General features: G+C 46.3%; 1 protein-coding gene across 1 annotated transcript in view; it reads right to left on the bottom strand.

Annotated features, from left to right (window-relative positions):
• Positions 1 to 5,906: 5,906 nt before the first annotated feature.
• The window catches only part of RUBCNL (rubicon like autophagy enhancer), a 28,018-nt gene continuing 6,376 nt past the window's right edge, over positions 5,907 to 27,548 (bottom strand). Inside the window, exons 4-15 of the mRNA XM_058685258.1 lie at positions 27,233 to 27,443; positions 22,651 to 22,752; positions 22,111 to 22,171; positions 21,393 to 21,525; positions 20,309 to 20,454; positions 18,772 to 18,836; positions 12,010 to 12,248; positions 10,957 to 11,018; positions 8,424 to 8,577; positions 7,697 to 7,787; positions 7,145 to 7,210; positions 5,907 to 6,468 (exon numbers count right to left, since the gene is read on the bottom strand). Of these exons, the coding sequence (XP_058541241.1) occupies positions 6,356 to 6,468; positions 7,145 to 7,210; positions 7,697 to 7,787; positions 8,424 to 8,577; positions 10,957 to 11,018; positions 12,010 to 12,248; positions 18,772 to 18,836; positions 20,309 to 20,454; positions 21,393 to 21,525; positions 22,111 to 22,171; positions 22,651 to 22,752; positions 27,233 to 27,443 (1,443 nt within the window). The 3' untranslated portion in view covers positions 5,907 to 6,355. The remainder of the gene's footprint in view (positions 6,469 to 7,144; positions 7,211 to 7,696; positions 7,788 to 8,423; positions 8,578 to 10,956; positions 11,019 to 12,009; positions 12,249 to 18,771; positions 18,837 to 20,308; positions 20,455 to 21,392; positions 21,526 to 22,110; positions 22,172 to 22,650; positions 22,753 to 27,232; positions 27,444 to 27,548) is intronic.

Genomic DNA, 27,548 nt, shown 5'->3' on the forward strand with positions numbered 1-27,548 from the left:
TTCTCGGTTGTCTCCGAAAAGGGATGAAGTCGAGAATTACACTGTTTCATTTGTCAACATCCTTTAGGAGCACGCTTCCTTAAAACGAACACTGAAGGGTCTCTATCTCTGAATAAACAATTCCCCAACTGGTGTGAAAAGGGGAATGGGGGTTTCCCTTCCACTTCACTGGAAACTAAAACAGTGCTTTCGTGAGTGAGGCTGCGGCGGGTAGAATGCGCACGCAATTGGAAAACCTCAGCACAAAACAGAAAAACTGCCTCTTCCACTTCCCCTCGACTAGGGGCAGCTCTCCTCGTCAAGAGGACTAAGAATCCCAGAGATTGACCATAGAGCTTAGACAAATTCTGTACCTTCCTCTGCACTTCACCTCTCGTGCCGGGGCCGCCCCTCACCCTCGTCTTGCTGTGTTCCTGCCTCCACGCTGCTGCCCTTCCCGCACCCCCCTCCCTGGGGTCACTGGGCCCTTAGATCTGGGAGCCCGAGGCCCCGCTGTGGCCTTCCTCTGGCTCTGTCCCTCCCCACAGGTGATGGAACAAAGACCCAGGGGACATGTCCTTCCAAGGCCCGCCCCTCCTTTCAGATGGTGCTCTGGGCACCCCAGAATTTCCTGCCTTGTGGCCCCAGACCACCTACAGCGGACAGTCAGGACCTTTCCCTTGGACCAGTCTCCTGAAGGTGAACTATGCTGTCCCCACCAGGAGCTCGGAGCAGCAGCTTGCTCGGGATGAAGCCAGAGACAGGATGAGAAAAAGGGCAGGTCGCAGCTAGCTCTGAGCCATTATGCTCCAGAGCACCAAGAGTCTCAGGCTTGTTTGTTTGTTTTATTTATAGAGTACGAGCAGGGGAGGGGCAGAGAGAGAGGGAGAGAGAGAGAATCCCAAGCAGGCTCTGCACTGACAGCTCAGAGCCTGATGCAGGGCTCGAACTCGCCAACTGTGAGATCATGACCTGAGCCAAAACCAAGAGTCAAATGCTCAACAGACTGTGCCACCCAGGCGCCCCATGGAGTCTCAAGTTTGAATCCAACCCTGTCTTCCTGGGTCCTGATGAAGGCATATTCATCACAGTAGGAGGATAAAATGAATCTTGTATAATTTTTACGTAGTTAGCGATCTGGTATGTGGGCCTGAGGTTTGCTTTCTGGCACGGGCTCTGTAAGTGTTAGCAGAGGCCTTCCTCTCGTACCTCCCGCCCAGACTCCTCAGTTTCCAACACATTGCCTGTGGCCTCAGTGTCTCCTGTGTTCTTCCCACGGCTGGGGTTCACGGGAGATGCGTGAGGCCCATTCGGGCCAGGGCAGGGCAGGATCCCGTCTTTATCTGAAATGTTGAATTTCGTTCATCGTGAATTTTTTTACATTAAGTTTTTAAACCATTGGTGATCTTTCTTGAATCCTGAGTTTTCGGGTTCCTTTGAATTTTATGCCTGAGATGAATTCCTTGTTCTCCTCACCCCAGTTCTTCCCCACGTCTTCAAGCATCTTCCCTTTCCCATTTCTTCCATGGAAGCCCTTGTTCAGAACGTCATCGCGACAGCTGGTCGGCGGACAATTCCTGGGCTCCCATCCATCCTCAACCTGGACCCAATATTATCTTCCTATGTGGAGGTTCAGTGGTGAGCCTCTCTCTCTCAAAATCCTTCAGGGGCGCCTGAGGGGCTCAGTCGATTAAGCATCTGACCTCAGCTCAGGTCGTGATCTCACGGTTCATGAGTTCAAGCCCTACATTACGCTCTGTGCTGACAGTGTGAAGCCTGCTTGGGATTCTCTCTCTCTCTCTCTCTCTCTCTCTCTCTGAGCACCCCCCCCCCCCCGCACACACATGCTGTCTCTCAAAATAAATACATAAACTTAAAAAAAAAGGGGGGGGTTGTGCCTGGGTCGCTCTGTTGGGTCAGCGTCTGACTTCGGCTCCGATCACGATCTCGCGGTCCGTGAGTTCGAGCCCCACGTCGGGCTCTGTGCTGACAGCTCGGAGCCTGGAGCCTGCTTCAGATTCTGTGTCTCCCTCTCTCTCTGCCCCTTCCCCACTCGTGCTCTGCCTCCCAAAAATGAATAAATGTTTCAAAAATTCTTTCAAAGCTACCCTGCCTCCTGTAGAATCCAAAGCCCATCATGCCCACTGGTCTCACGTTCTCTAGGCTCCACGTTCTGGGTCCTGCTAGCCTTTCTGGCTTCATCCTTAGGTAAATCCCTCAGTTTGGTGTTCGTGTACTCGCCCTTCCTCAGAGAAGTCTCTGGGCTGCTCTTCCTCTCCTGGGGCCTCTTCCCACCCTCCCGTTCACTGTGGAGTCTGCCTGAGCCTTCCGGATCAGTCTCCACGAGCGCTCGTGGTGTCCCAAGTGGATCCTGCCACTCCTGTAGTGTTTTGACTATACCTGCTCTCTGACTGCTATTTACCTGTCGCCCTGCCCCTGCTGGCCTCCCTAGGGGCGACTGTGGGCACCTTGATCGCTGATTCTGCTCTGTGTTCCCCACCCCCAGGGCTGGGGACCGTGCTGCCAACTGCCTCTTCAGCGTGCACTCAGCCTCTAGCTCCAGTTCATACTTTGACAAATACTCTGCTTATCTCCTTCACGGCCTTTGCAATGGATCTTTCTCCACAGCGACATGGATCTTCTCCTCTGCCTGATGGTTACCCCAGAGATGCCTGAGACTTGAGCTGAAGTTGGAGCCCTGTTCTAGACGGACACTCTTAGCATCTTCAGCAAAGGGCTACAAACGTGACCTGTTTTGGCCACAGCCAAAGTTATTCCCTAGGACACCACAACGACCTTTTACGTCACAAGTCCCTCTCACCCTCTGAGGTCCCCCACAGGGGACTGGGATGGGGCAGGGCCACTAGAACCTGTCCCCTGTTAGACACAGACGCCCATGAGTGTGGCCAGCAATGAGCCCCAATCCGCCTCTAGCCCCGGGCAGACAAGGGGCTCGTCATCAAAGCCTCACTCAAGATTTGTCTGAAGGTATATTCCGATGTATGTTAAATCTGAAAATCAAGACGGATTAATTTGCTTTTTAACCTTAGGTAACAGCCACTTCCCTCACCCACCCCACCATGATTCAGACTAGCACCTTCCAAACTCGTGGCACCTAAGGGTGGCCATTCTCTCCAAAGCTCCAGAGCAGAAGTAGGAAAGGTGGAGGCAGTGCTCGGTCGTCATCGCTCTGTTTGGGGATCTCTGTCTGTCCAGACGCCCACCGACCTACAGATGGTACGGTTTCCATGCCATCGTTATCTTTCAGAGTCCATTCTCTGTGTCTTGATGCCTGAAGGTCAGGGGTCCAGACTGGATGACGCCTCTCTGGCACCAGGAAGCGTGCCACTTAATCACCATCTAGCCCTCCTAACAACGCCGGACGTTGGTGCGTCGTTTTCCTAGGGCTGCGCCGCCAAATGACCACAAACCAAGTGGGTTAAAACACGGGCGTTCATTTTCTCACGGTTCTGGATGCTAGACGTTCAGAGTCAAGGTGTGGGTAGGGCTGGTTCCTTCGTGAGGCCGCGAGGGAGGACCGGCTTCACACCTCCTTGCTAGGGTCTGCCGGCTGCCGGCAGTGCTCAGGGTTCCTTGACTTACAGACACGTGGCCCCACGTCTCCTTCACGTGACGCTCTCCCTGTGATTTCCGTGTGTCTATCTCTGTCCAAACTTCCCTTTTCTCGTAAGAACACCCATCATTAGATTAGGGTCCCCTAACCCAGGAGGACCTCATCTTAACTACATCATCAAACACCCATTTCCAAAGAAGGTCACATCATAGGTACTTGGACTGAGAACTTCAACGTGGCTTTTTGTGTGTGGGGGGGGGGGGAGGGGGGATAGGGTGGGTATTGCTCTAATCCTCAGACTAAACTGAGATACAGAGTAACTTCCACAAAGGTACACAGAAAATAGGTGGTATAACTCAGTATTTAATCTGTCTAGATCTAATTATTACCACTTAATAATTGCTTGTACCAGGCCCTCTGCTGGGTGCTTCATTTTCATTTCTAATCCTCCTATCAACTGTATAGATTTATTATCCCCCATTTTACAAACAGAGGCACAGATCGTCGAAGTATCTCTCCCAGAGCCACACGAATACAAAGCGGCAGACCTGGGAATCGACCCAATAATTCTCACCCAAGCCAACCCACTAGAACATCTTTGAGATGACTCATCCCTCCTCACTCCACGTCCCCTGGTATAACTCCCTGCCTGCAGCTGAGAGCCATGACTGTAAGCGACACGTTACTGGAATTCTTTGAGCAACGGCGTAAAGGCCAAAGTAATCACTGGGATCCCAGCACTGCCACTCGAGGCCTCACGGTGGATGATAGCCTGATGAGAAAGACCAAGTCCTCATCTTCCTTCTGGCGGCCAGGGAAGAGTTACGTGGAAAAACTAGGACAATGAGTAAATCCCATTAAAAAGCAACATATTTCACAGTGAATCACTTCCCTGCAGACTGCTGCCTGTGCGTGGAGGTGGCTTCTTTGTTCTAACAGGCACCTTGCGGGGAAAACCCGTCTAATACCACGTGGGGAGGAACCACGTCTCAGCCAAGCCCATAGAATGGTTATTTATATTGCCTCGATATGCCTCAAAATAAAAAGTCAAAAGCATCACTTCCTGGCAGCTGCCATGCCCTCTTCCTCAACATCAAAGATGTGTCTCCCACACATACACATACCAGTGCCTTACAAACACAGCAGCCCGAACACAGAGCCCTTCCAGCAATGCATAAGCCACAGAAACTTCCTCAAATCAATGCAAGAGACTGAGAAGGCACTCAGCCCCATGCCACGAACTGAGGCTTGGACCGCACTTACCAGTTAGAAATTGGTTTCTTTCGCTTGTATTGTCTCCAAAAGATACCACATAGGTAGGGGCTAGGATCACGGGCTTTGGAGGCAGGCAGACTCGAGAGCCAACTCCAGCTGTCCCGTGCACTACCTGTGGGTTGTTCCTCTTCTCTCAGCCTGTTTTCTTACTTGTGAAATGAAGACACTGACATGAATCTCACAGACAGGTGATATTAACATACCATGCCGATCCTTGACTCCCAAGAGGGACTATAAACTATGGGCAGGAATAAAACACTGCTTTAAATTTGACCTTGTTTATCTCATCCCATGGACCTAAATTTATATTTAAAAGAGACCTAGCTTAAATAATGAGTGGGCGCACAGCTCTGGATGCATCTGGGATGGGAAAACAAGTGACAAAAGGAGAAGATACCAGATTGGTGGGAGACACTCATTTCTTTCATGAGCTCGATATTATTCCACTGAATACCACACACACACACACACACACACACACACGCACACACGCATGCACTGGATGGGATTAGGGGAGGACCAGTACCACTCTACAGCCTGCCTGTACTGTTTGAGAAGTTCATCTGAATACGTTTAGTTAGGGCACATGTACCCCAGGGGATATGACACTTGTGCTCCAGGCTGAAGATGTTCCAGGAAGGAATCCAGGCCCAGGGCCCTTCTCAAGTAGGAGAAAGAATGTAGCAGGTAAAACAAAAAAACAGACTCCCATGTCTCAAGAAAGCATAGTGATTCCTTTAACCTCTTAAGGTGATGTCTGTGATTTTAATGTTATTACTAGTATTTTACTAGTAATTACTAGTATTTTAATGTTATTACAGTATTTTCTGCAAACACTTTATGTTCAGTGTTGTATGTATGAGACTACATCCTAAAGGGCAGGTTCTACTCATCCATGCCTCCCTTGACTTGGTGTGGGGAAGGGAGATAACATAGAGCGCCACGTAGAGGTGACTGCGTCAAGCAGGGCCTCCGGGCACGGCTAAGCAACTCAAGCTCATCTCGAAATAGATGTAACTGCAGAAACAACGTACACTCTCCATACGAACCCAGGAACGAGCCGAGTCTGTAACACTGATACAATTACAAAATGGCATTTAAGGCGGAAAAAACTTCCGAGCAAATAGATTGTGGGTCGCATTTCTGTTCATTGAAGTACCGATCCATTTCACAAGACAAACTTTACAGGAAGAGGAACGGAGTCATCTGTCTTGTCAGTGATAATTCATAAAAAAAAATAGGATCCGATATTAGGTATACACAACCACTCAAATACAATTTAGGAAGTATCCGAAAAACTCTTTAAAAAAAACAGTAGCAGCAAAAACATTGAACATGTGTAAACAAAACCACCAGTAACAAGTTAATGCTTAATAACAATCTGAATTCTTTTGAAAACATTAAATATATGTAATATCGGCCATTCTTAATATACAATACTCAAAATCTAAAACAATGTTATCAATAATAGACACAAATTGGTGTTACGAGGCATACTGAAGAGTCTTTTTCACAATGCTCGGGGCATCATGATGCCGCAGAGGATAAACTTTCCGAAAGTCTTCTCCTAGCTGTGATCCTCGCACACCGGGGGCACCCGGACGACTGGAAACACCGCTTGTGAAAGCAGGCTCTACACCCTATGAGCAGAGGGGACAGCTATCAGCAAAGGGGCTGTCTTGCTTGCTCACGTATGTACAGATGGTCATCCCCATCCCGGGGAGAGAGGTGGTCTGAACCCAGAAACCAGAGTCATCCGACAAGAAATGAGGCAGGTTGAAACTAAGCGATTATGAAGTCCCCACTAAGTCATGGACCTGAGGCTGAGAGAGCCTGATACTATAGTGCCCCCAGATCTGCCCAAGGACTGTTCCCTCAGCTGCTGACAGCTGAGGAGGTGGCCCTCACTGGAAATGGCCCTAACTGGAGAGAGCTGCCTCCCTCAAGGTCATCTCTGCATGCGGACACTGGCTCGCATCTGGTGGGTGACTGGTCAACCCTGGGTTTAAAGGCTTGGCTGGTCCCTGACCGACTATGTGACGACAGTGAAGGCCACCCTGCTCCAGAGTGCCCTGAGATGTGCTAAGCCTTCAAGGCCACCATATCCAGCTCAACTTGTCCCTCTGCCAAGCCCTGTTGACTTCACGCTCCCACGGGTGCTGAGCCTGACATGCCCCAGTGAGCTTTCTGCTTGCAAACCTGTGGCTTGGAGTTTGTCTGCTGGGGAGCCTCTCCTGCGATACAGCCTAATGATTCTGCCTAACAGGTTAGCGGAGACAGCGCTGGAGGGGGTCAAAGAGGAGGAGCAGCTCTTACCAAGGGTAAAGGCAGAATGCATTGCCAGATTGCTCCCATGAAACGGTTTAGAGATCACGGGACTTCCTGGAGGGTTAACACATACAGTAAAACAAGGTCTAAAAATCTCTTCTGTGAAGAGCCAGATAGCAAATGCATTAGGTCTTTTGGGCTACACGGTCTCCACAACAACTCCACAATCTGCCAGTGCAGCGTAAAAGAAGCCAGAGACAGCACCTCAGCCTTAGGCATGATTGTGATCCAATCCCATAACTGGGGCAGTGGCTGTGGAGTGCTTGCCCTGCTGTAAAAGAAGTGGGGCACGGGCCAAAGGGGAACCACTCTTCTCTCCAAACGCTGTACAGGAAGGCCTCACCCTTCATCCCTGCCCCACCCACACACTCCTCCCCATGCACCCCAAATTCCATTAGCTCCCATCCAACATACAAGCACACACCAGCATCATATACTTCAAACAACACTGGGCTTAAGTTATTAAGTTGCCCTTAAGTTAATTTTCTGTTTCGGTTATTAAGCTATTAGTAAGCTTACGTTATGAAGCTATGAAGATACCTGAACATCTTCTACACGTTTCGGTCTGAAATGGGAAGATGACCGCGGCACTCTGACAAAATTCACAAATGAAGCCCTTTCCTTGACACAGCTGTAAGAGAAGGAGCCGGAGAGTTACTATCCTCATTGGCAATGTTTCTTTTGATGGAGAAGCCAGGTTCCTACTTTGCAGAACTTTATACACGTCAGTTTTAAGTGTCTGTAATTGCAGCCTCTAGAAGGAACAGGATGCTATCTCACGCTATAGTAAATGGATTCGAACGGAACATGCACATGTGTGTGTTGCACGGAGAAATTTCACATCGAGGTAGTTTGAGGCACCGGGAAAGGTCATGATTTTACATGTGTGCTTTTAAATGATCTGATTTTGTTTCTGAAGGCTGCACTACAATTCTTGAATTCATGCGGACACAGAGCTCTTGTTGCACTGGATCCCGAGTCCACATGGCTGTACTTGGCACGTCAGGGCAGACAGGAGTCAAGGAAGGCCCCAAGCAGGGCTTGGTTCCCTAGGAAGGCACTTGGCTCAGGCCTGCATCCCGGCCCTGCCACCTGCCAGGGCTGTCACCGAATTGCTCTGAACCTCATCTCTCATCTGGGAAGGGCGCTCCCAGCACTTTCTGCAGGATTTGTGGGGTTAAAAGGGGGTGACGTGCAGAACACCCGCCACAGGTCCTGATATGGAAGGGACAGCTTGGGGACACACCAGTTCCAGGTGAACCCTTACCTCACAGCCGGCCACATGTGCGAGGGAAGCTTTTAGAATGTCCTTGAGCAAGGGCACCAGCAGCTTTTTCTTGACCCTGACCAGATCGTCCAGGGAGAACAGGTGGAGCTCATTAGTCAAGTGCCTGGGCACCTGCTCAAACTCCTTTAACGTGCTGCCAGAGAGGAAACAAAGAGTAATTCAGGCACCCACCCACACAGCGGTGGGGACACAAGAGGGTGGGGGGCAGGCAGTTGTTGTTTCTGGCATTCACACTTCATTTTTTTGAGCTCAATTAAAAAAAAAAAAAAAAGCCCAAGAGCAAGTTAGCCTTACTCACCACCTTACGTTTTGCAAGTCTGTTTGGAAGCCAGGAACTTAAAATTCTACAAAAGCGGATTTCAGAAGGCTGAACCAGCAGAAAAACACGCCTCTCGCAGCCTGCCCATGGGCAGGGTTTCACTGAGGGAAAGACAACTGCAAATCTATTTTTCTAGACGTAAAAACCTATACTGAGATAACAAGCGCTACCTTGTTCATTTCAGCTCAATTTCAACCATCAGCAGGTGGACCCTTGTCCCAGCCAGCAGGAGAATCACCGCTCACAGGCAGGTGTGGGACTCCCCTCATCCACGAGTCCAGCACACAGCCTAAGGCTCAAGCATCCAACTGTGAGCCGATCACAGCCTCCTGTGTGTCCCAAGGACATTCAGAACTGAACGTAACTTTCTCCGACTCCTACTCATCTCCTTCTGAATTTCCTAAATCAGTCAGTGGCATCACCATGCACTGCATTCCCAAGCCAGCCGCTGCCTACCCTGGATTTGACATTCCAGTAACGCCAGGCTGTGTTGAATTCTCCATGCAGCCAGGGGTGCTGGCCCCCACGGCTTCCTCTTCCCGGGGGATCCCTGACCCTTCTTCTTCAGTCCAACTCGCTCTTCAAGCTCAGGCTTAGGAAGCCTCGTGGTCCTCTTCCCCACCCCACCCCTTCAGACACCTTTTCTGCATCCTCAGGGCACCCTGCGTATGTGTTTAACACACAAGATCTGTTTGTGCTTTTCCCCTGGTCTTAGCATGAGACCTTATCTGAAGCAGAGAAAAGAAAATTTCAAGAAATTTTTGTAGACAGTAATAATTGTGGGTATTCTTACATATAACAATATGTTACAGACAAGAAAACTGAGAGCCTGAGAAGTAATTAACCTGTTACACCAAGGCCATGAGGTAGGTACAGGTTAGGCCCAATGACTACCGGAGACATGCTCCTCCCCAAGAAATTTAATTCAAAAGCAATACGTTATCATTAAATAAAGATCAGAAACTGAACGAAGCTTTAAAACAAAACAATATTTTAGAGACTATGATCCCACCTACTATAACAAATAACCTTAACCCCTTGAGTAACAACCTCTTCTTCCACTTAAAAAATTCTATCTCTGTCAATGAATTCATGCCCATACCTCTATGGCCATGGCTTCCAGAAATTCCAGCTCTAGAAATTAATCCTAAGGACCTTGTTTATGGACGTGCAGAGATTCAGCTAAAACCTAGTTTTTTAATAACACAAGACATTAAAAACCTATCTAAATATCTATTAGGTATTAAAATCTACTGGGTTTAATATCTATAAGGATATTAAAAATCTATTTTAATATTAAGATATTAAAATCTATTAGATAAAAAAAATCTATGAATAAGAGAATAATACTTAAATCAATACCACGTCCTAGTATAGAATACTATACAACCAATGACAGTTCGACATGCTCCTCTATCGGAGGTTTTTAAAAGGCCGTTGATAACACCCATGCTCATAGCAACACTATTCACATCAGCTAGAAGGTGGATGGAAGCAACGTTTCTGGTGATGAATGCGTAAACAAAATGTGGCAGATACATACAATGGAATCTTTTTCAGCCCTAAAAAAGGAAGGGAGTCCTGACACATGCTGCAACACAGGTGCTACCTCAAGGGCATTCTGCTGGGTGCGATAAGCCAGTCACAAAAGGAAAGATGCTGTGTGACTGTCCTATTATGAGGTACCCGCGGTCATCAACTTCATAGAGACAGTAAGTAGGATGGTGGTTGCCAGGCGCTACAGGGGCGGGGTGGGAGGGGGGAAGAGAGGGTTACTGCTCAATGGATGTAGAATTTCAGTTTTGCAAGATACAAAAAGTTCTGTGCTTGGATGGCGGTGACGGTTGCCAAAGAATGTGCATGTACTTAAGGACACGGAATTGTGCCCTTAAAATGGTTAAGACAGTGTATTTGGTTACGTGTATTTTATCACAACTGAAAACTAGAGTGATTTCATCCCTGTACTGGCCAATTCTTCTAACACGTTACATTCACTGCTAGTGAGCCAGAAGGTTTAGTGACTTTAACAATACGGTCTGCATCACCAAGGGGAGACCGAAGTAGGTGCTGTGCTAAGGGGCCCTGTGGACTGGGGGAGCTGGGACCAGGTGGCACACAGGGGACTGGCAGGTATGTGGGGGCGCCCAGCCCTCCTGGACCCAGGCCTGGCCTGTCCCAGCCAAACACTAGTACCTTTCAGCAAACCGGCAGGTCCTCAACAGCTTCTTGATATGAAAAAGTTGCTCCCGGGTTTCCTAAAGGAAGACACCAAACGGGGGGGAAAAGTTAATGTGATAAATGACACAGAAAATGTAGAAGTTAAGTCTAAATGTTATTTCTCACTTTGAAAGGCTACAACTCTATAAAACAAGTCTTTGAAGTAAACAGTTGATATAGCAGGGGTTCGTGACTGAGTCCAGAGATCCGCAGAGGGTCCAGGATGGACCCAACTATTGTGGGGCCTGAAGCTTACATAACCGTTGGGGTGGGGGCCCTCTTTGAGGAGAACACAAAACTGTGCACAAAAAATGGAGATCCTGCCATTTGTGACAACATGGGTGAACCTGGGGGGCATTATGTTAAGTGAAATAAGGCAGACAGAGAAAGGAAAAAGCTGCATGGGCCTCACTTCTATGTGGAATCTTAAAAGGTCAAATACACAGAAGCAGAGAGTTGTTGAACAGAAGCTACCGGGGCGGGGTGGGGGGTGGGGAGGTGAGGCAAATGGGAAGACATCAGTCAAAGGGAACGAAGTTGGGGTTCTGTCGGATGAGTAAGTCTAGAGATCTAATAGATGGTATAATGACTACAGTTAACCATAAGTGTATTGAATACTGGAAACTTCCTGAGAGAGTAAATTTCAGGTGCTCCCACCATACACACACACACACACACACACACACAAAAGGTGGCTGCAAGGAGATGGATAGGTTAATTAGTTTGAGCGGTGATTATTTCACTTGTATTTGTATATCAAATTATCATGCTGTATACCTGAAATATAAACAATTTTATTTTGAAAATAATAATAAACAAATTTCAAAAGCTACGTGTACGTGCAGAACTATGGATAAATATAAAATGTGGTACGGGGTCTTGGAAAAGGCCCTGAAGCTGACGCTCCATCCGCCGGTGGTAAACCTGCCCCTTGGAGGGTCTGTCTGGGTCCCTTGAGACGGTGGCATCTGCCATCGCAGGGCCCTCCGAGCCTCTGGCCCGGCCTCCCCCGCAGAGGCAGCTGCTCACCCTCACTCTGTCTAGCTCCTTGGCCTTGGCATACAGGCTGTGGCCAACGCTCAGCAAATTGAAAACCGGCTGGTGCCACAGGCCGTCCAGCAGCCGTTTGGAGAAATTGCTGACGTAGTACTTCCTGAAGTCCCACAAGGTGAGGATCCGGGCAGGGATGCAGGTCTCCGCGTAGGAGTGACAGCAGTCACAGAAGTACTTCCCCAGGTATTCGCAGTACCGCAGCCGCTTCACAAACTCTGCAGGGCACACGGGAGGGTGAGCACACGGGACGTGAGCGCAGCTCGCCTGGGCTGGCGACGCACCCTCCTCCACCCCTACTTCCCCTTCCCACCCCACGTTCAAGACTGCTGGGTTTGTGCCGCGAGCACCATACTCCACCTCACAGCGCCTGGGAAAGATCCGGTGGGGACTGGAGGCCACGCATTACGGCCGCTCATGAGCTTTGCTTTGTGGAAACAGTTGTCAGAAAAACAGAAACCTCCCCAAACACTCCTGAATTTGGAAGATGGGCATTGTAAACTGCAGTGGAGCCAAAAGAACATGAGATTCGGAGTGCGGAAATCTGGTGGGAGTCCAGACTCTGTCTCCCTCTGGCAGGCGGCCTGAGGGCTGGCCGGAATCGCTTCAAGCTAACTGTACTGAGGCCATAAGAAGCCAACTCAGAACCAGATGCCAGGATATCTCACATAACGAAAAGTGCTTTGTAAATTGTAAAGCACAATATGTACACAGTTAGGGAGTGACACCCAAAAAAACTTCCTGGATAAATCAGTGAGAAAAAAAAAAAACACAAAAATGCACAAAGGATGGGAATAGGCGATACAGGGAAACACGGAATGCAAATAGCCAGTAATGACGTTGAGAAACGACCTCAGTAACAAAGACGTGTGTTAGCGGAGCGAACTCCTTGGTTTTGCATCAGACTGTCACAAATTTAGAGCATCCAGAGCAGGTGAGGTACCGGGGCAGGCACTCACAGGGCTGACAGGAGGCTACTGTTCAGGAAGAAAGTTCCATGATACACTTTAATTCTTCAACATGTGGCAGGAATCCTACTTCTGTGACACCAGACAGAAGTGCTAACATGCACACGTGGAGACATAGAAAAGTGTTCATTATAGCACATTTATAGTGGAGGGGGTAGCAATCTAAATACACATTAAGAAGCAACTAGTTAAGGAAGTATGATGCACTCCACAGTGAAATGCCAGAGAGCCTACGAGATACATTTTAGCCCATGGGCAGTGAGCGCCCAGTTACAAATATGTATAATGTGATCTTGATTTTGTTTTGAAAAATACAAACACAGTCAGTGTTGGCACACTCTTGGCACAGTCCAAGAGGATCCCCACCAAAAGGCCGACAGTGACTACTTCTGGGGGTGGTGGGGGAGAAGGGTTTTTGTTCTTCACATTTTTTGAATTTGGTAAAATGAACACACGTGGCTTTCAGAAATATAGCTAGCAAAACACGCTGACAAGCAAAAAGCACAGAGACAAATGCAATACATACTTGGGTGCCTAGCACCCAGTTAAAGAAGGCAACAATTCAGTTAAGTCTCCTGCGTGTCCCTCCCTCGATATCAAGTCTAAGATGAGCAAGGCTGATATTTACATGCGCTATTTAACTCACGGGTTTCTTTGTCATTTAAATACCATAAGGCATCATAGACATATTAGATGATACATCTTGTGAAGATTAAGTGAAACTGTGGATGGGAAAGCAGCCACCACAGAACCTGGCACACTGCAGATTCTACATCCAGCTTCCTTAAATACCAGCTTCAAAAACAAACAAGGCCACTTAGGTCTTCATGAAATGTTGCCTGAAGGATACTTTAGACACCATGTGCTTTCCATGAGTTAGGTACATGGTTATTCCTATTTGCTTCTGCACACGTATTTCCAAAAAATAAAGAAAGAACGAAAAATAAATAAGGCCCGAGTGCCTGCAGGAGCAAATGTTTATCGAACGCTTACTCCGTGTCTTACGCTGGTTAAATGTCTTACATACACTGTGTCGTTCTCTGCTCAAAACTTTAAGAGGCAGGGACTATTACTTTCCCTATTTTGCTGATGAGAGCACAGCCGGTGAAGTTAAACCACATGCCAGAGACACACAAACAGTAAGCAGGCGAGTGGGATTCCCCCTCACATCTGGCCTGACGCTCTAGCTTTTGGCCATTATATCCCACTCTTCCTCTGTTGCATTGGATGAGGGCAAGGGCGAAGAGCTAATAATGCCTTTGCGCCTGCCCAAATTATTCCTCCGACCCAGGTCACACCCAGTGTGATTCTTAATGATTCTTATTATTTACAATAGTTTATGTTCTACAAAGTTGCCTTGAATACTGAATTAGTGAGTACTGAAGGGTGTCCCGGAGTAAAATACAGGGCTAGATTCCTGTGGGCCTCTAGTAACAATATTTTTGCCAACCGATCAATATATAATCTTGTTTTTTGTGTGTTTTCTGATTAATGATACCTTATTTAATGTATTTTGTTAGGGCACCTGGGTGGCTCAGTCGACTAAGCGTCTGACTCCTGATTTCAGCTAAAGTCATGATCTCACAGTTCATGAAATCGAGCCCCCGCATCAGGCTCTGTGCTGACAGCGTGGAGCCTGCTTGGGATTCTCTCCCCCTCTCTCTTTGCCCTTTTCCACTCATGTGCATGTGTGCTGTCTCTCTTAAATAAATAAGCTTAAAAAATACACATATATATATTTTTTATTTATATCATTGAATTCAGGGCCAACAGCACTGTAACTCATGCCTGAATGAAGCTTATCTGATGCACGTACATTTTCCATAAAGCAAATCACAACCTCCTTGGGCTTAGTAACACTACACAGCACTTTAGCACTACACGTGGGGGGTGTTTAAAACAGCTAAATCACCGACAAAAAAAGGCAAAAGTGTGAAAAAAGAAACGGGGGGGGGGTGCTAAATAAACCACAAGAAGACCTTGTTTACAGTACGAGAGATGAAAAAGAAGGCAGAGCATTGCCTTCTTCAGCTTCGGCTGCAAACGTGTGCTTCGGGGCAACTCAAATTTCGGGCGACTCAAAGTTTTGGTGTTTTGTGCATATCCGTGCTTGGCTATGAAAACACCATGAGTCATGATTTTGTGGTCACAAATACATTTTATCGAGTAGAAGATTTTGCAAATATGGAATCACAAATACTCAGGTTCAACTATAAATACGTGTGTACAGACGTCTCTCTGGGGTTGATGAATTATCATTAAGACCTTAAGAGCTCATGTTTATGTCTGACTTCTCAAATTTGAAATCTGGAGAAGTCTTTTGCATTGTGTCTACTTCCTGCCCTGGATTAAGATTTCTGATTTGGCAGATAATGAGTATTACTTCGCTTGTGATGGGGCCTTGATACATTTTATATAAAATGGGCAAAATGAGGTATACTCTGACCCTTCCACTCACCATTTCTGATCAAACTTAGCAAAATGGGAAGAGGAGGGGGGCAGAAGGAGACAGTACATGTTCCTGATGTAATTCATCTTCCCCTAACATCTACTTTCCCAACATTTCAATACCTAGTCGCTCACTCATCAAATTTCATTGAATATATACTAAGCACTACTCTGTCCATACAGAATCAATTACGTCTACCTCTCTTGGTTTCTTCAGTCTGTTCATTCAAACAGAGCAAAACAACGTATCCTAAACCAGTGGTTCCGGGCCAGGAGTAATTTTTTTCTCCCTAAGAACATTCGGAGATATCTGGGGACAGTTTCACGGAGCCACTGGCGACCTCTAGTGATGCTACTGGATGCCCTACAATGCACAGGACGGCCCTGGATGACAAAGTCAGTGGTCCTGAGGTTGAGAAATCCTGCTCTAAACCAGAACTGCTCTCAGCTGAGGAAAAGGCAAGGTCACAGAAAAATAAATAGGAAGGAAAAATTCCAGAATAGTGTTGTCCCACAGAACTTTCTGTGAGGATGGAAATGTTCTAAGCCCGTGCCCTCCAACAGACCAGTTACTAGCCCCATGAGGCTACTGAGCACTTGCAATGTAGCTAGCGTGCTTGAGGAACTGGATTTTTAACTTTATTTATTCACTCATTTATAAATTTTTAAAATATATTTACTTATTGATTTTTCTTTTCTTTTCGATGTTTATTTTTGAGAGAGAAAAAGAGACAGAGCACGAGCCTGGGGAGGGGCAGAGAGAGAGAGAGGGAGGGAGACACAGAATCTGAAGCAGGCTCCAGGCTCTGAGCTGTCAGCATAGAGCCTGATGTGGGACTTGAACCCATGAACAGCAATATCATGGCCTGAGCCAAAATCAGATGCTTAACCAACTGAGCCACCCAGGTGTCCCTGGATTTTTAACTTTAATTAATCAGTTGAGCGACTGACTCTTGATTTCAGCTCAGTTCTTGATCTTGTGGTTTATGAGTTCGAGCTCCACAATGGGCTCCGTGCTGACAGTGTGGAGCCTGCTTGGGATTCTCTCTCTCTCTCTCTCTCTCTCTCTGTCTCTCTCAAAATAAACTTCAAAAAAACCCCATTTAATTAATTTAAATTAAATTTTAAATAGCCACATGAGCTAGTGACTACCATGTTGGATAGTGCAGTTCTAGAATAAAGGTGGCTAAAGAGAAATGATAGTTAAACGCAATGTATTAAACATGGTTAGAGTCTGGATGGAAAAATTAGCTATAATGACATCTTGAGAACAGCAGGTGAATATGGATTGGTATGAGAGAATATTAGAGAGTTGTTATTAACTTTCCTTGGTATGCTAACTGTTCATCATCCTTACTTTTAAAACATGCTGAAGCATTAAAGGGTAAAACGTCATGTTGTCCGTTCACTTTTCAAATGGTTCAGGGTGTGTGAGATTGGAGGAGACGGAGGAGACCTGACAACTAAATGCCATGTGCAATTCTAGGTCATTGGTGAAATCTGAATGAAGTCTGTGGTTGAGTTCATAGACGTGTACCAATGCTAAGTTCTTAGTTTTAATGATCATATTGTCATTTTTGTAAGATGTTAACATTAGGAAAAGCTGGGTGAAGGAAATACGGAATGCCCCTGTACCATTTTTGTAACTCTTCTGTAAGTCTAAATATATCTTAAAATAAAGAGTCAAAATATATCCTAAGAACTATATAGGAAGCTCATAGGAAAAGTCCAAAATTGCCTACATTGGCTGATAATGTATCTACTCTCTGTGCCCTGGGTACCTCTTCAGCATGTGTTCTCCTGTCCTCATTACTCTCCAGTCACACAGGACTTCTCTGCCATCGCTGCAGGCCCTTTGCTCATGGTGACCCCTAACCCTTCCCAACACACACACACACACACACACACACACACACACACGCTTCTGGGGCCCATCACTTCCCCGCAGAACTTCTCACTCCCAGCCCCACGAGCCCAGATTCAGTTCCTGTGCTGTAAATCCCACAACACTCTTGACTTTCTATTTTGTTACAAACGTTGCTGATGTCTACGCCTTCCTGTAAGCAGGCTCCATGGGTGAAGGACCACAATCATGTCACCAGGGCAGGCATACATCTCCACAGTTGAACAAACTTGGGGAAATACTTAAAAAGTTGGTGGAATCACAGTCACATGTTCATAGTTTCTGACTCATGCTCTCAAACATGCAGATACTGAGGCACCAGGATATAGTGGTTAACCAAATAGACGTGGTCCCTACTAAACTAGCCGGGAGGCTGAGTCACTTAAAGAAAACTAGTTATAACTGTGAAGAATGGCGGGCCCAGAATCCCAGACAGATTTCTGTTTTCTATTTTTATTCCTTGAGCGGGAGGTCCCCAAAGTCTTTTTCTTTCCAACACTTTCCATCAAAGGCCAAGGGACCCTTTCCAGCAAAGCTTCTCTTCCCTGCCTTCCACAGGTCAGGCCTATGGCTACCCTCAGAAGCAGAACAAGAGATTCCTAGTCTGGAGTGGGCAATTTGCATTTCTGCCTGGAAGAAGCCTGATCTTCTAGGCTTCAGCTCACCCAGGAATGATCACCTCAGGCCACCTCCTCAAACCCTCTCAGAGGAGTTTGGCTAGCTCCTTGATAGGCCATTCAATCATTCAACAAGTTTCTTTTAAGGAACAACCACGCACCAGGTGCTCTTGTAGGAGCATGTGAATGAAACAGACAACATGTCTGTCCTCAGGGAACTTAGAATCTAGACAGGGACACAGACAATGGTAAGAAAAACCAGTAAAATCTAAAAGAATATTTTAGCAAGATAAGTACTGGAATAAAAATCGAAAGGAAGGGTAATGTAGAGTACACAATGGATGTTGGTGGCCAGGAGTGTGGCTAGGCAGACAGTTTCAAAAGGGCAGCCAGAGAAAACCTCATTAATTTCTGAATGAAGATGTGAGGGAAGTAAGGGAACCAGCCATGCGGATGTCATTCTAAGGGGAGAAAACCACAGATGAAAATCCCTAAGTCAGCAGTGAGCCTGCCTCCTTTAAGGAAAAGCCGGGAGGCCATGTGGCTGGAGCTGAGTGCCCTAGGGGATGAGGCCGAGAGGTAACAGGCCCACCAATGGCCTTATAAGGCCCACTTATAGCCTTGTAAGTTACGATGGCTTCTTCGCGGAAGAGAGGGCAACTCTCTTGAGTTAGATAAGAATTGTGAAGTTCCTAGAACAACTCCTCATCAAAGGCATCTCTCATAAAAACAATGCGCTCTCCAACTTTGCTCCCCTTTGCCCTGTGACCGAACACTAAGCAGGTAATGCATTGTCCATACTTACTAGGTTCTATTGGAGTTCCACAGCCAGCACATAAAAAATTCTGGGCGGCTACCACGAGATCCCTCCTGAGTACAGAAAATGATGACGGTTACATTTCAGAAATGGTCAATGGAGCATTTCTCAACTGATTAGAAAAGAAATTGACATCATGGTACTTGTCTTGGCTTGGAGCCTTAATTTTGTCACTTTTCATCTGGAGAAAAAATAGGATTATTTGACAGAGTTTTTTATTCTAGAGTTGAGATTGGTGGGTCTTCTAAAAGCCCCAGCTACCACCAAAGCAGAAGTCAGTCTCATGAATAACTCTTCCGCAATGGGATCTTTAGAGACTTCTCGCTGTGAGGGCACAGGTTCCTGATCAGACAGAATTTAAGACACATAATGCATTGGAGAAAGTTCAGGGAGATGAAACACCAAGAAGTAATGCACTTGGGAAGTTGACAAATGGATCCAAAGAAATTCAGATGAGTAAGAGGCAATAGAAGACAGAAGTATCGGACGTTTCTGGTGAGAGACAGTCTGCTGGAGGGTTTTCTATTGAACTATTGATTTCACAACTTCACATGTGATTTGGAAATACGAAGAAAGCTATAAAATTTTATTACAGTTTGGGGTCAGCAAAAAAGATGGAGGTAAAAATGTACAGAACCCTACCCATGTCCCTTAGAGAGGACATAGGGAAATGCTAGAGAAGAGTCACCCCTTGCTAAGGAAAGTGACCCCTTGCAAGTCCTGGAGAAGGAGCTCTTCTGCCCAAGCCGCCCCAGAGATCTTCCTGGCATTCTCTTAAAAGAAAACGTAACACAGAGCCTAGAAGGCACTTCCATGGGACCCGGGCAATAACCTTCACCATCCCTTCTTTACACTGTAGTTTGGGTGCCACATTAAATACAAGCCAAGAGGAATGGAAAGACTGTAACTGGTTAAAAAATGTCCCCCTGTCGGGGTGCCTGGGTGCCTCAGTTGGTTAAGCATCCGACTCTTGGCTTCAGCTCAGGTCATGATCCCACGGGTCTGTGGGTTCCAGCCCTGCATCGAGCTCCATGCTGACAGCGTGGAGCCTGCTTGGGATTCTCTCTCCACCCCACCCCCCCCTCCTGCTCACACTCTCTCTCTCTCTCTTAAAATAAAATAAATAAACTTTATAAATAAATAAATAAATAGATAAATAAATAAATAAATTTGTTGTATATGGTTTTTAAGGTTCAATATTAGCTACTTAAAGAATATCCCCTTTAAACCTACTTGATTTTTAATTGCTATATAATGTACATAATTAAGGACATAGTTAAACTCTCAACTTGTCAAACTTACCCCCAAGCCCTCCAAAACCCATGATAAACAGGGTGCTAAGAAGCTAATTCAGAAAAATATGCCCAACTTTTCCTATTCCTAAAACAAAACTTCCTTTGTCCCCTGGTGTGTTATTTTTTCCCCTTCCTCGACTTCCACGAAGAGGAAGCCATGGCTCCACGAGTGGGGGCCATCTCGACTTGTGCTACCTGGATTGGAGGCCCAAGCGGCAATCTGGACTTACTTGAGTGGTGGGTGAACACTGAATACGATTTGAAATCTAGGGGGCGTCCAGTCTTCAGCCCCTCTGATCCTCGACTTAAATTTAATTTCCTGAACTACATCCACGCTGGATTCAAAGTCTTTTCGGACACGCTCTTCATTCACAACCTGCACGACACAGAAGAGAATTTCAGAGCAACTTGAACAAGCACATTCCAGGAACTGAAATAAAAGGAATGTTCGCGTGTGTTTCCAGCATTAACATTTGCCACGAACAATTGAAACTGCTTTCAACTGAACTAAAGGAGCCCTCCCTGTATCTAAAGCCATCTGCAGACATGCTTGAAACACCACCCAGCTGAGATCACTTTTCCTCGTGTTTTCAGTAGTTCATTTGTTTCCAGACTTCAAATTACTGGAAGTAGGTCATTGCGACCTGGAATGCTTTTATGCACAGCAGAAGCCTTACGCCTCTTAGTCAAGAGGCTGAGACCAATTCCAACCAGAACGCCCAGCTGTTGTCAGACTTCCCCAGAAACAGCTCTTTTAAGACCATTTCCCTGCTTAAAAATGTCCAGTGGCTCCCCTCTGAACCACTCAAGTTTCTTACTAGCATTTAAAATTCAAACTTGTTGGGGCGCCTGGTGTATCAGTCGGTTAAGCGTCAGACTTCGGCTCAGATCATGATCTCACAGTTCGTGAGTTCGAGCCCCGCACTGGACTCTGTGCTGACAGCTCAGAGCCTGGAGCCTGCTTTGGATTCTGTGTCTCCTTCACTCTCTACCCCTTCCCTGCTTATGCTCTGTCTCTCTCTGTCTCAAAAATAAATAGAACATTAAAAAAAATTAAATTAAAATAAAATAAAATAAAATAAACATAATAGCAGCATCTACCTAATAGGATACTTAGAAGGATGAAAAATGTGAAATGCTGAATCCCCTGGTGCATAATAAACACTCAATAAATGTCAGATTCATTCTTTGTTTCAAGTGTCCCGGCAACACCCGGCCACCATACAAGGAAACGCATAAATGTCTGAAGTGAACGGCAGCCAAAATGAGAATTAAGGAACTTCCAATTCAAGGCCAACTAATTTTGGTACTTACCATTGAGCCAGCTGCATTCGGAGAACCTGCCAGCTGATGATTAACTTCTGACAACACCCAGCACTTCCGGAATACTCGGTACAACTCTTTGGCTATTCGCTCAGCAGAATTGAAGTTTGGCTCATAAGTGACACTGAAAGGTACAAGATGCAAAAAGGGGAAAACTATACTCATGAGCAGTATGTTAAGCGTCTTTGTGTTTTCAACTATCCTTCCCACTCCAAAAACTCAGAAGATGTGTCACGCAGGAGACCAGGCATCTATACCCGTTGGATGTCTTATTCAATGCAGTTCCTCCGTGCTCAACAGAGCAGCTTTTATTTATTGAGGGTACCAAGACGAGGAAACGTGGTTAAAGAGCACTGGATTTGGAGTCCGAAGACCTGAGTTCAAGTCCTACCTCCGCTATTTAACAGCATTATGTCCTGAGGCACACTGGGTCTGAGCCTCAGTTCCCCATCTATAAAATGGGGTTAAAAACTCTGCCCAGCCTGATTCAATGAGACTGTATACCAAAGTCTTTTAAACGCTATTAAATAAAAACTGTAGAAAGCTCTATAGAAACTTTATCGGTGATTGTTTCATTGCTAATTACTAATCTCTATTATTGGAACTGGCTGAACTTGGTCCAAGATGTCAGAGGCTTGGTGTTCATAGTGCCTCAGAGGTAAGGGCCCAGGGGTCTAGGTGCAGCGGGACACGGAAGACAGATAGATACCTCTTAGAGGAGTTGCAGGGGCATCCACAGGTTTCTGTGATATTGTTAAACTCACCAACTTCTGCAAGCAAATAAAAGAAAGTGTGTTAAAGTCTTTCGGTCTGTTTGGCTCGTTCATACCCAATTTTATAAGAACACAAAAATAAATGCCTGCATCTCAAAAAGAACTCGGTATTCAGCATCTTAATACTTCAGGTTCTCTGGGTTTCTATCATGAGACTACAGCTAAGGACCAGAGATGGGATTTCAAAATATACTCACCTGGGACTCCATGAGAATATGATGGAGGGGCCAGATACCAGACCATAATGAGTATCTGCTTTTGCGTTCAATTCTACAAGTCAGATGACAGACTGGTTATCAAGACATCCGAAATAAGAAGGACATCTTATTATTTTTTTAAATCAGGGCCACAGTCTGATCTTGAGAGAAGTCTCTCTGAAAGCCACTATCATGCAATATCACCTGTGATGCATGTCAATATGTGTGTGCAGGGGAGGGGAAGTACCGAGTCTTAGCTGGTGAGTTTCCAAATCTTACCTACGACAACAAAGTCATCGAAGTCACATTTACAGCCTTCTTTGAGCACATCACAGTAAGTGGGGGTTCCAGCCACTGGGCTGCCCTGTAACATAGCACAGCCTAGAAAAAGAAATGAAGGGAGTTTCACCAACAAGGAGAAAAGGAAAAACTGCACAACCTGTCATATTCAATGAACTAGAAACTGGGGAACAAAATGGGCCGAGAGTTTACTTTAAAAGAGTTTAAAAATCCAGCTTTAAGAATTATAAAATGCAGGGGCGCCTGGGTGGCTCAGCTGGTGAAGCATCTGACTTCACCTCAGGTCATGACCTTGCGGTTCATGAGTTCGAGCCCCATGTCGGGCTCTGTCCTGACAGCTTGGAGCCTGGAGTCTGCTTTGGATTCTATGTCTCCCTCTCTGCCTCTGCTCCTCCCCTGCTTGTGCTCTCTCTCTCTCTCTCTCAAAAATGAATAAACATTAAAAAAAAGAATTAAAAGATGTAGAGAGCTATTTTTGTGTTGTTCTTGCATTCACTGTGACTAAGAAAGCAGACTGATGAGTATATATGATGAGGGGGTCCCTAAGAGTAAGCTGCCTACTTTGATGTGTGTTTGAAATTTTCCATAATACACAATTTTTTTTAAAAATGAAAGAGGGCAAAAATCAGCTTCAGAGTGACGCAAAGAGCATAAGCGACATAAATGTTGTGCTGGGTAGAAGAGTGTCCCCCCAAAATACATACCCACCCAGTGAATGTGACCTTATTTGGAATCAGGGTCTTTGCGGACGTGATCAAGTTAAGGGGAGGTCCTACCGGATTAGGGTGAGCTCTAAATCCAATGTGACTGGTATTAACATAATGAGGGAAATTTGCATCCAGACATTGCTAAACCAGGAGAAGGCCCAGTGGAGGCGGAGACTGGAGTGATGTGTCTCACACATAAACCAAGGACAGGCTAGGAGCACCAGTAACCACCGGAGGCTGGAAGAGGCAACGAACGGGTTCTCCCTCAGAGCCTCCACGAGGAACCAAGCCTTTCAACAACTTCATTGCTGACTTCTGGCCTCCAAAACCGTGAGATGATACATCTTCCGTTGTTTTAAGCTCCCCATGCTTTTTGTGGTATCTTGTTAAAGCAACTATAGGAAACTACTACAAATATGTCCATGCTTTTCTTTCCCGAATGCTAGTGTGGGGTATTATCCTTAGAGTGTCATTGAAAAGCAAAAAAAAAATAAAAATAAAAAATGGGGGCACCTGGGTGGCTCAGTCGGTTAGGCATCCGACTTTGGCTCAGGTCATGATCTCATGGTTTGTGAGTTCGAGCCCCACGTCAGGCTCTGCGCTGACAAGTTGGGAGCCTGGAGCCTGCTTCAGATTCTGTGTCTCCCTCTCTCTCTGCCCCTCCCCCGCTCGAGCTCTATCTTTCCCTCTCTCTCTCAAAAATAAACATTAAAAAAATTTTTTAAGTGAAAAATGCAGACTTTGATCATAAAGGAGCTATTTGCAGCCCATTTAAGATATTAAAATATTGAAGGCTACCTAAATGACAAATATTAGTGCATTGATTTCACAAATTATGTTATTGACTCAAGAAATAGCATCCTGGAAAAATGTGAAAACTGTAACAACACGGAAAGCTGTATATGAAATACTGTTAATGCAATCATATTATGAATACAATTACATTAATAGGAGTATATAATCACTACAAAACTGTATTCATTTGAATAAATGTGAGAGAAAAACACAGAGAAATGTTTGGGTTTCTATTGCTTAGGGAAAAATTCTAGCCCTCAGGTTACGCAGAGGTTATGTGCGTGGGCTTTGCAGTGAACTGGCCAAGGTTTAAAACCACACTGTCCGATCCTAGCTATGTGACTATGGATAACCAACTTCTTGGCTTTGGTCTCCTTCTGGGTAAAATAGGGGTAACTTCCCCTAGCTCTCTGTGCTTCCTGGCACCCTTTTGATGATGATCCACAGTAACATACATTCACACTTAGTACAAACACAAAAATCTATACCACTGATACAAAATAATAAGAATAAAAGTTCCAGGAAGCATTGCTCACTCTAGGTGAGGGGAATGCGGATACTTTCTATTCTTTGGTTTGTGTTTAAATGCTCTCAAGACCCACCTGTTAACTTGAAGAATACTGACCTACCCCAACGGAGTGGCATCTCTCACCATAAATGTCACAGGAGAGACATTTAATAAAGGATGCATATTTTTATCGGGGTGGTAGAAATGTTTTACGGTTTCATTTCACATATTTACATTCACATTAAAAAAAACTGAGCTAGACACGAGCTTCCACTCAACCATTCAACAAATATTTATAAAATACCGATTTTGAGGAAGGCACCAAGCTGAAGGCAAATTCAAACAAGACAAATACTTACCCAACGAGATTAAAACCTCATAAGGAGCTGAGACACGGACACACATAACTGTAAGAAAACACAAGAAGGCGGGGCTCCACACCGTGCAACTCCGGGAGGGACTGAGGCACGCACGTGGACAATTATAGAAAGTTCTGGAGCACAATTTATGCTTAACTCTGTATGAATGGTGCCCCTGCCCCATGATGCAAATCTGGGAGCCTGTCACAGTGCTGGCGGCAGGAGACTGCTTTCAAGGATGGGAGGGATGAAAGAACTAATGGGAAGTTCCTGGGGAACCAGCATTCCAGGGGAGCCTAGACCAAGCTAAGGGAGGAAGGCAAGAGCTTGGGAGACATGACCACTGTCAACTTTGACAGGCCAGGATTACTGAAGCCCATGGGAAATGGCGGGAGATGCCTGCTGGAAAGGCACGGAGAAGCTGCATCCCACGAGGCTAAAAAGTCCAGGATAAAATGTGGCACAAAGTCAGCAGGCCATCTTAGAGGAGCACAAGTCATCCTAGGAAGCCAGATGTGTGCAGCATTCAAGGAAAGGAAAGAGGCTGTGAGTAAAGAGACAATCAAAGGCAGCAAATGTGCACTGAGCACCTAACTGCACTTCCCATCGAATGACTGGCCAGCAGTGGCTGAGGTGGTCCAGGTCAAAGGCAGGAATAGGGAACGACTGGAGGGGATGTCACGATTACCGAAAAGTCAGGGCCGATCTGTTCACTAGAAGCAGGGCAGGGACACAGGCACAAAGAAGAAAGAGTCAAAGATAAAGTACAAGAGTTACTGAAACAGGAATCGTTTCTTTTCTCTCCAGGAGTGGCCTCAGTGGGGATGATGGTCCAAATCACATTCCCTCGCTCCCCTGGCCACGGCCAGCTGACCAGTTGGGGGCGCCCAATCAGAGCCCGCCCCCGCACACGCCCTTCCCTGCGAACGTGGACCTGGGGTCCTTGCAAGACCGGGTTGAGCTGTGAGGTCCCGGCCGGCAGTCAGGAAGACCACAGAGCTGCAGAGCAGAAACCAGATACTGCACGAGGAGGAGAAGTCAGGCTGCAGGAAAGGAGAACAAAGTAATTGCACAACGTGGTAAGAGACCACGGGACCCCAGAAAGGCCAGATCCTCCACACTGGTCATTCTGTGGTTCCCACCACTGGGTTCACTGAGGATGCTCTGTATCCTCAATTTGAGCCAGGTAGTGCATTCAACAGCCGTTGATGGTACATAGGTTTTGTGCCAGGCATTGTGCTACACGGTATTGCCTGGAGTGAGTTCTCCCCTCATTACCGTAAGGCTCCTGATTAAGACGCTCAAGTCAAGGAAATCAAGACGAAAGGCATCTTTTTTTTTTTTTTTTTTTAAAGGAAGGGGGTTGTGAGGAATAGATAACTAGTGTAGACACGTTAAGTTAGTTTAGTTACCTGCCAACCAGCGAAGCAGGTCCCTGCAGTATGGAACAAACACTTGTCCGAGACGGACGGGAGGGGAAACCCAGATTTGGGAGATATCAGGGGAGAATCAGGGAAAGATACCGCAGTAGACAACTTCTCCCAGGACGTGAATATAGAGAAAGAATCTAGGACTGAAGCAGGACTCCCATTTAGGAAGTGGTAGGAAAACGACACGCCCTAACTTCAGTTCTCAGCTGAGGTACCCTCCTTTCCAGGAAGGATTCCCCGGTTGCCACAGCAAGGCCCGCTCCTCCTGCTCTGGGGCCCGCTGCATGGGGCCCCTGCCTCCGCTACCAGGCTGACCCCACACAACAGTCCTCGGTGTCTATCCAGCTCCCGCAGGGATGTTCCTTGAGGGATGTAATAATGTATCTTGTTGCCTGTTGATTCCCGGCATCCAGGATCTCAGAATCCTGGTTTGTGGAATGAATGAAAAGAGGTCTACTTGGAAAAAAGAAGCAATGTGTGAGAAGAGCTGGCGGAAGGCCACGTGGCAGAAAACAGGGAAAGAAGGAAGCCAGCAGCCACTGCCAAACAAAAAGTAGGATGGAGTTCAAATCAGAACAACGCATCGATGTAACGACAGAGGGGAGGATAATGGATGCCGAGCCCAAACGGCAGAGATGTTGAGGATGATGGTTATTCAGGACGTTTTAGACAAAAGATTTGAAGACATACTTCGGGGTGTGACAGGAAAAGAGATGTACGTCAGGAACACAGCGCAAAGTCTCTCTGATTTGCCCCACTTGCCTTCGTAGCCACTGTCAGAAGAGTCAGAAGACCCAGATTCCTGCTTTATACTCGTATAAAAGGCCATTTCGCGGTCCGCCTGATCATTCCCGAGCGACGCACTGGCTTCTTCTACGCTCCAACTCTGTGTGTGCTGTTGACCGAGGATGGTACACTTTATTTCCTCCATGGCTGCTATCATCATATCCGCTACGTAAAAGTGGGCATTTTCCTGCAGAAAAATAATTATCAGTTAAATTGCAAGTGTAACCAACTGTTCTTTATTGAGGGTGTATTAAATTGAAAACCAAGACGCCGTATTTAAGCAGAGTTAATG

Source organism: Neofelis nebulosa, chromosome 1 (genome assembly GCF_028018385.1).
Source record: "Neofelis nebulosa isolate mNeoNeb1 chromosome 1, mNeoNeb1.pri, whole genome shotgun sequence".
Lineage (NCBI taxonomy): Eukaryota > Metazoa > Chordata > Mammalia > Carnivora > Felidae > Neofelis > Neofelis nebulosa.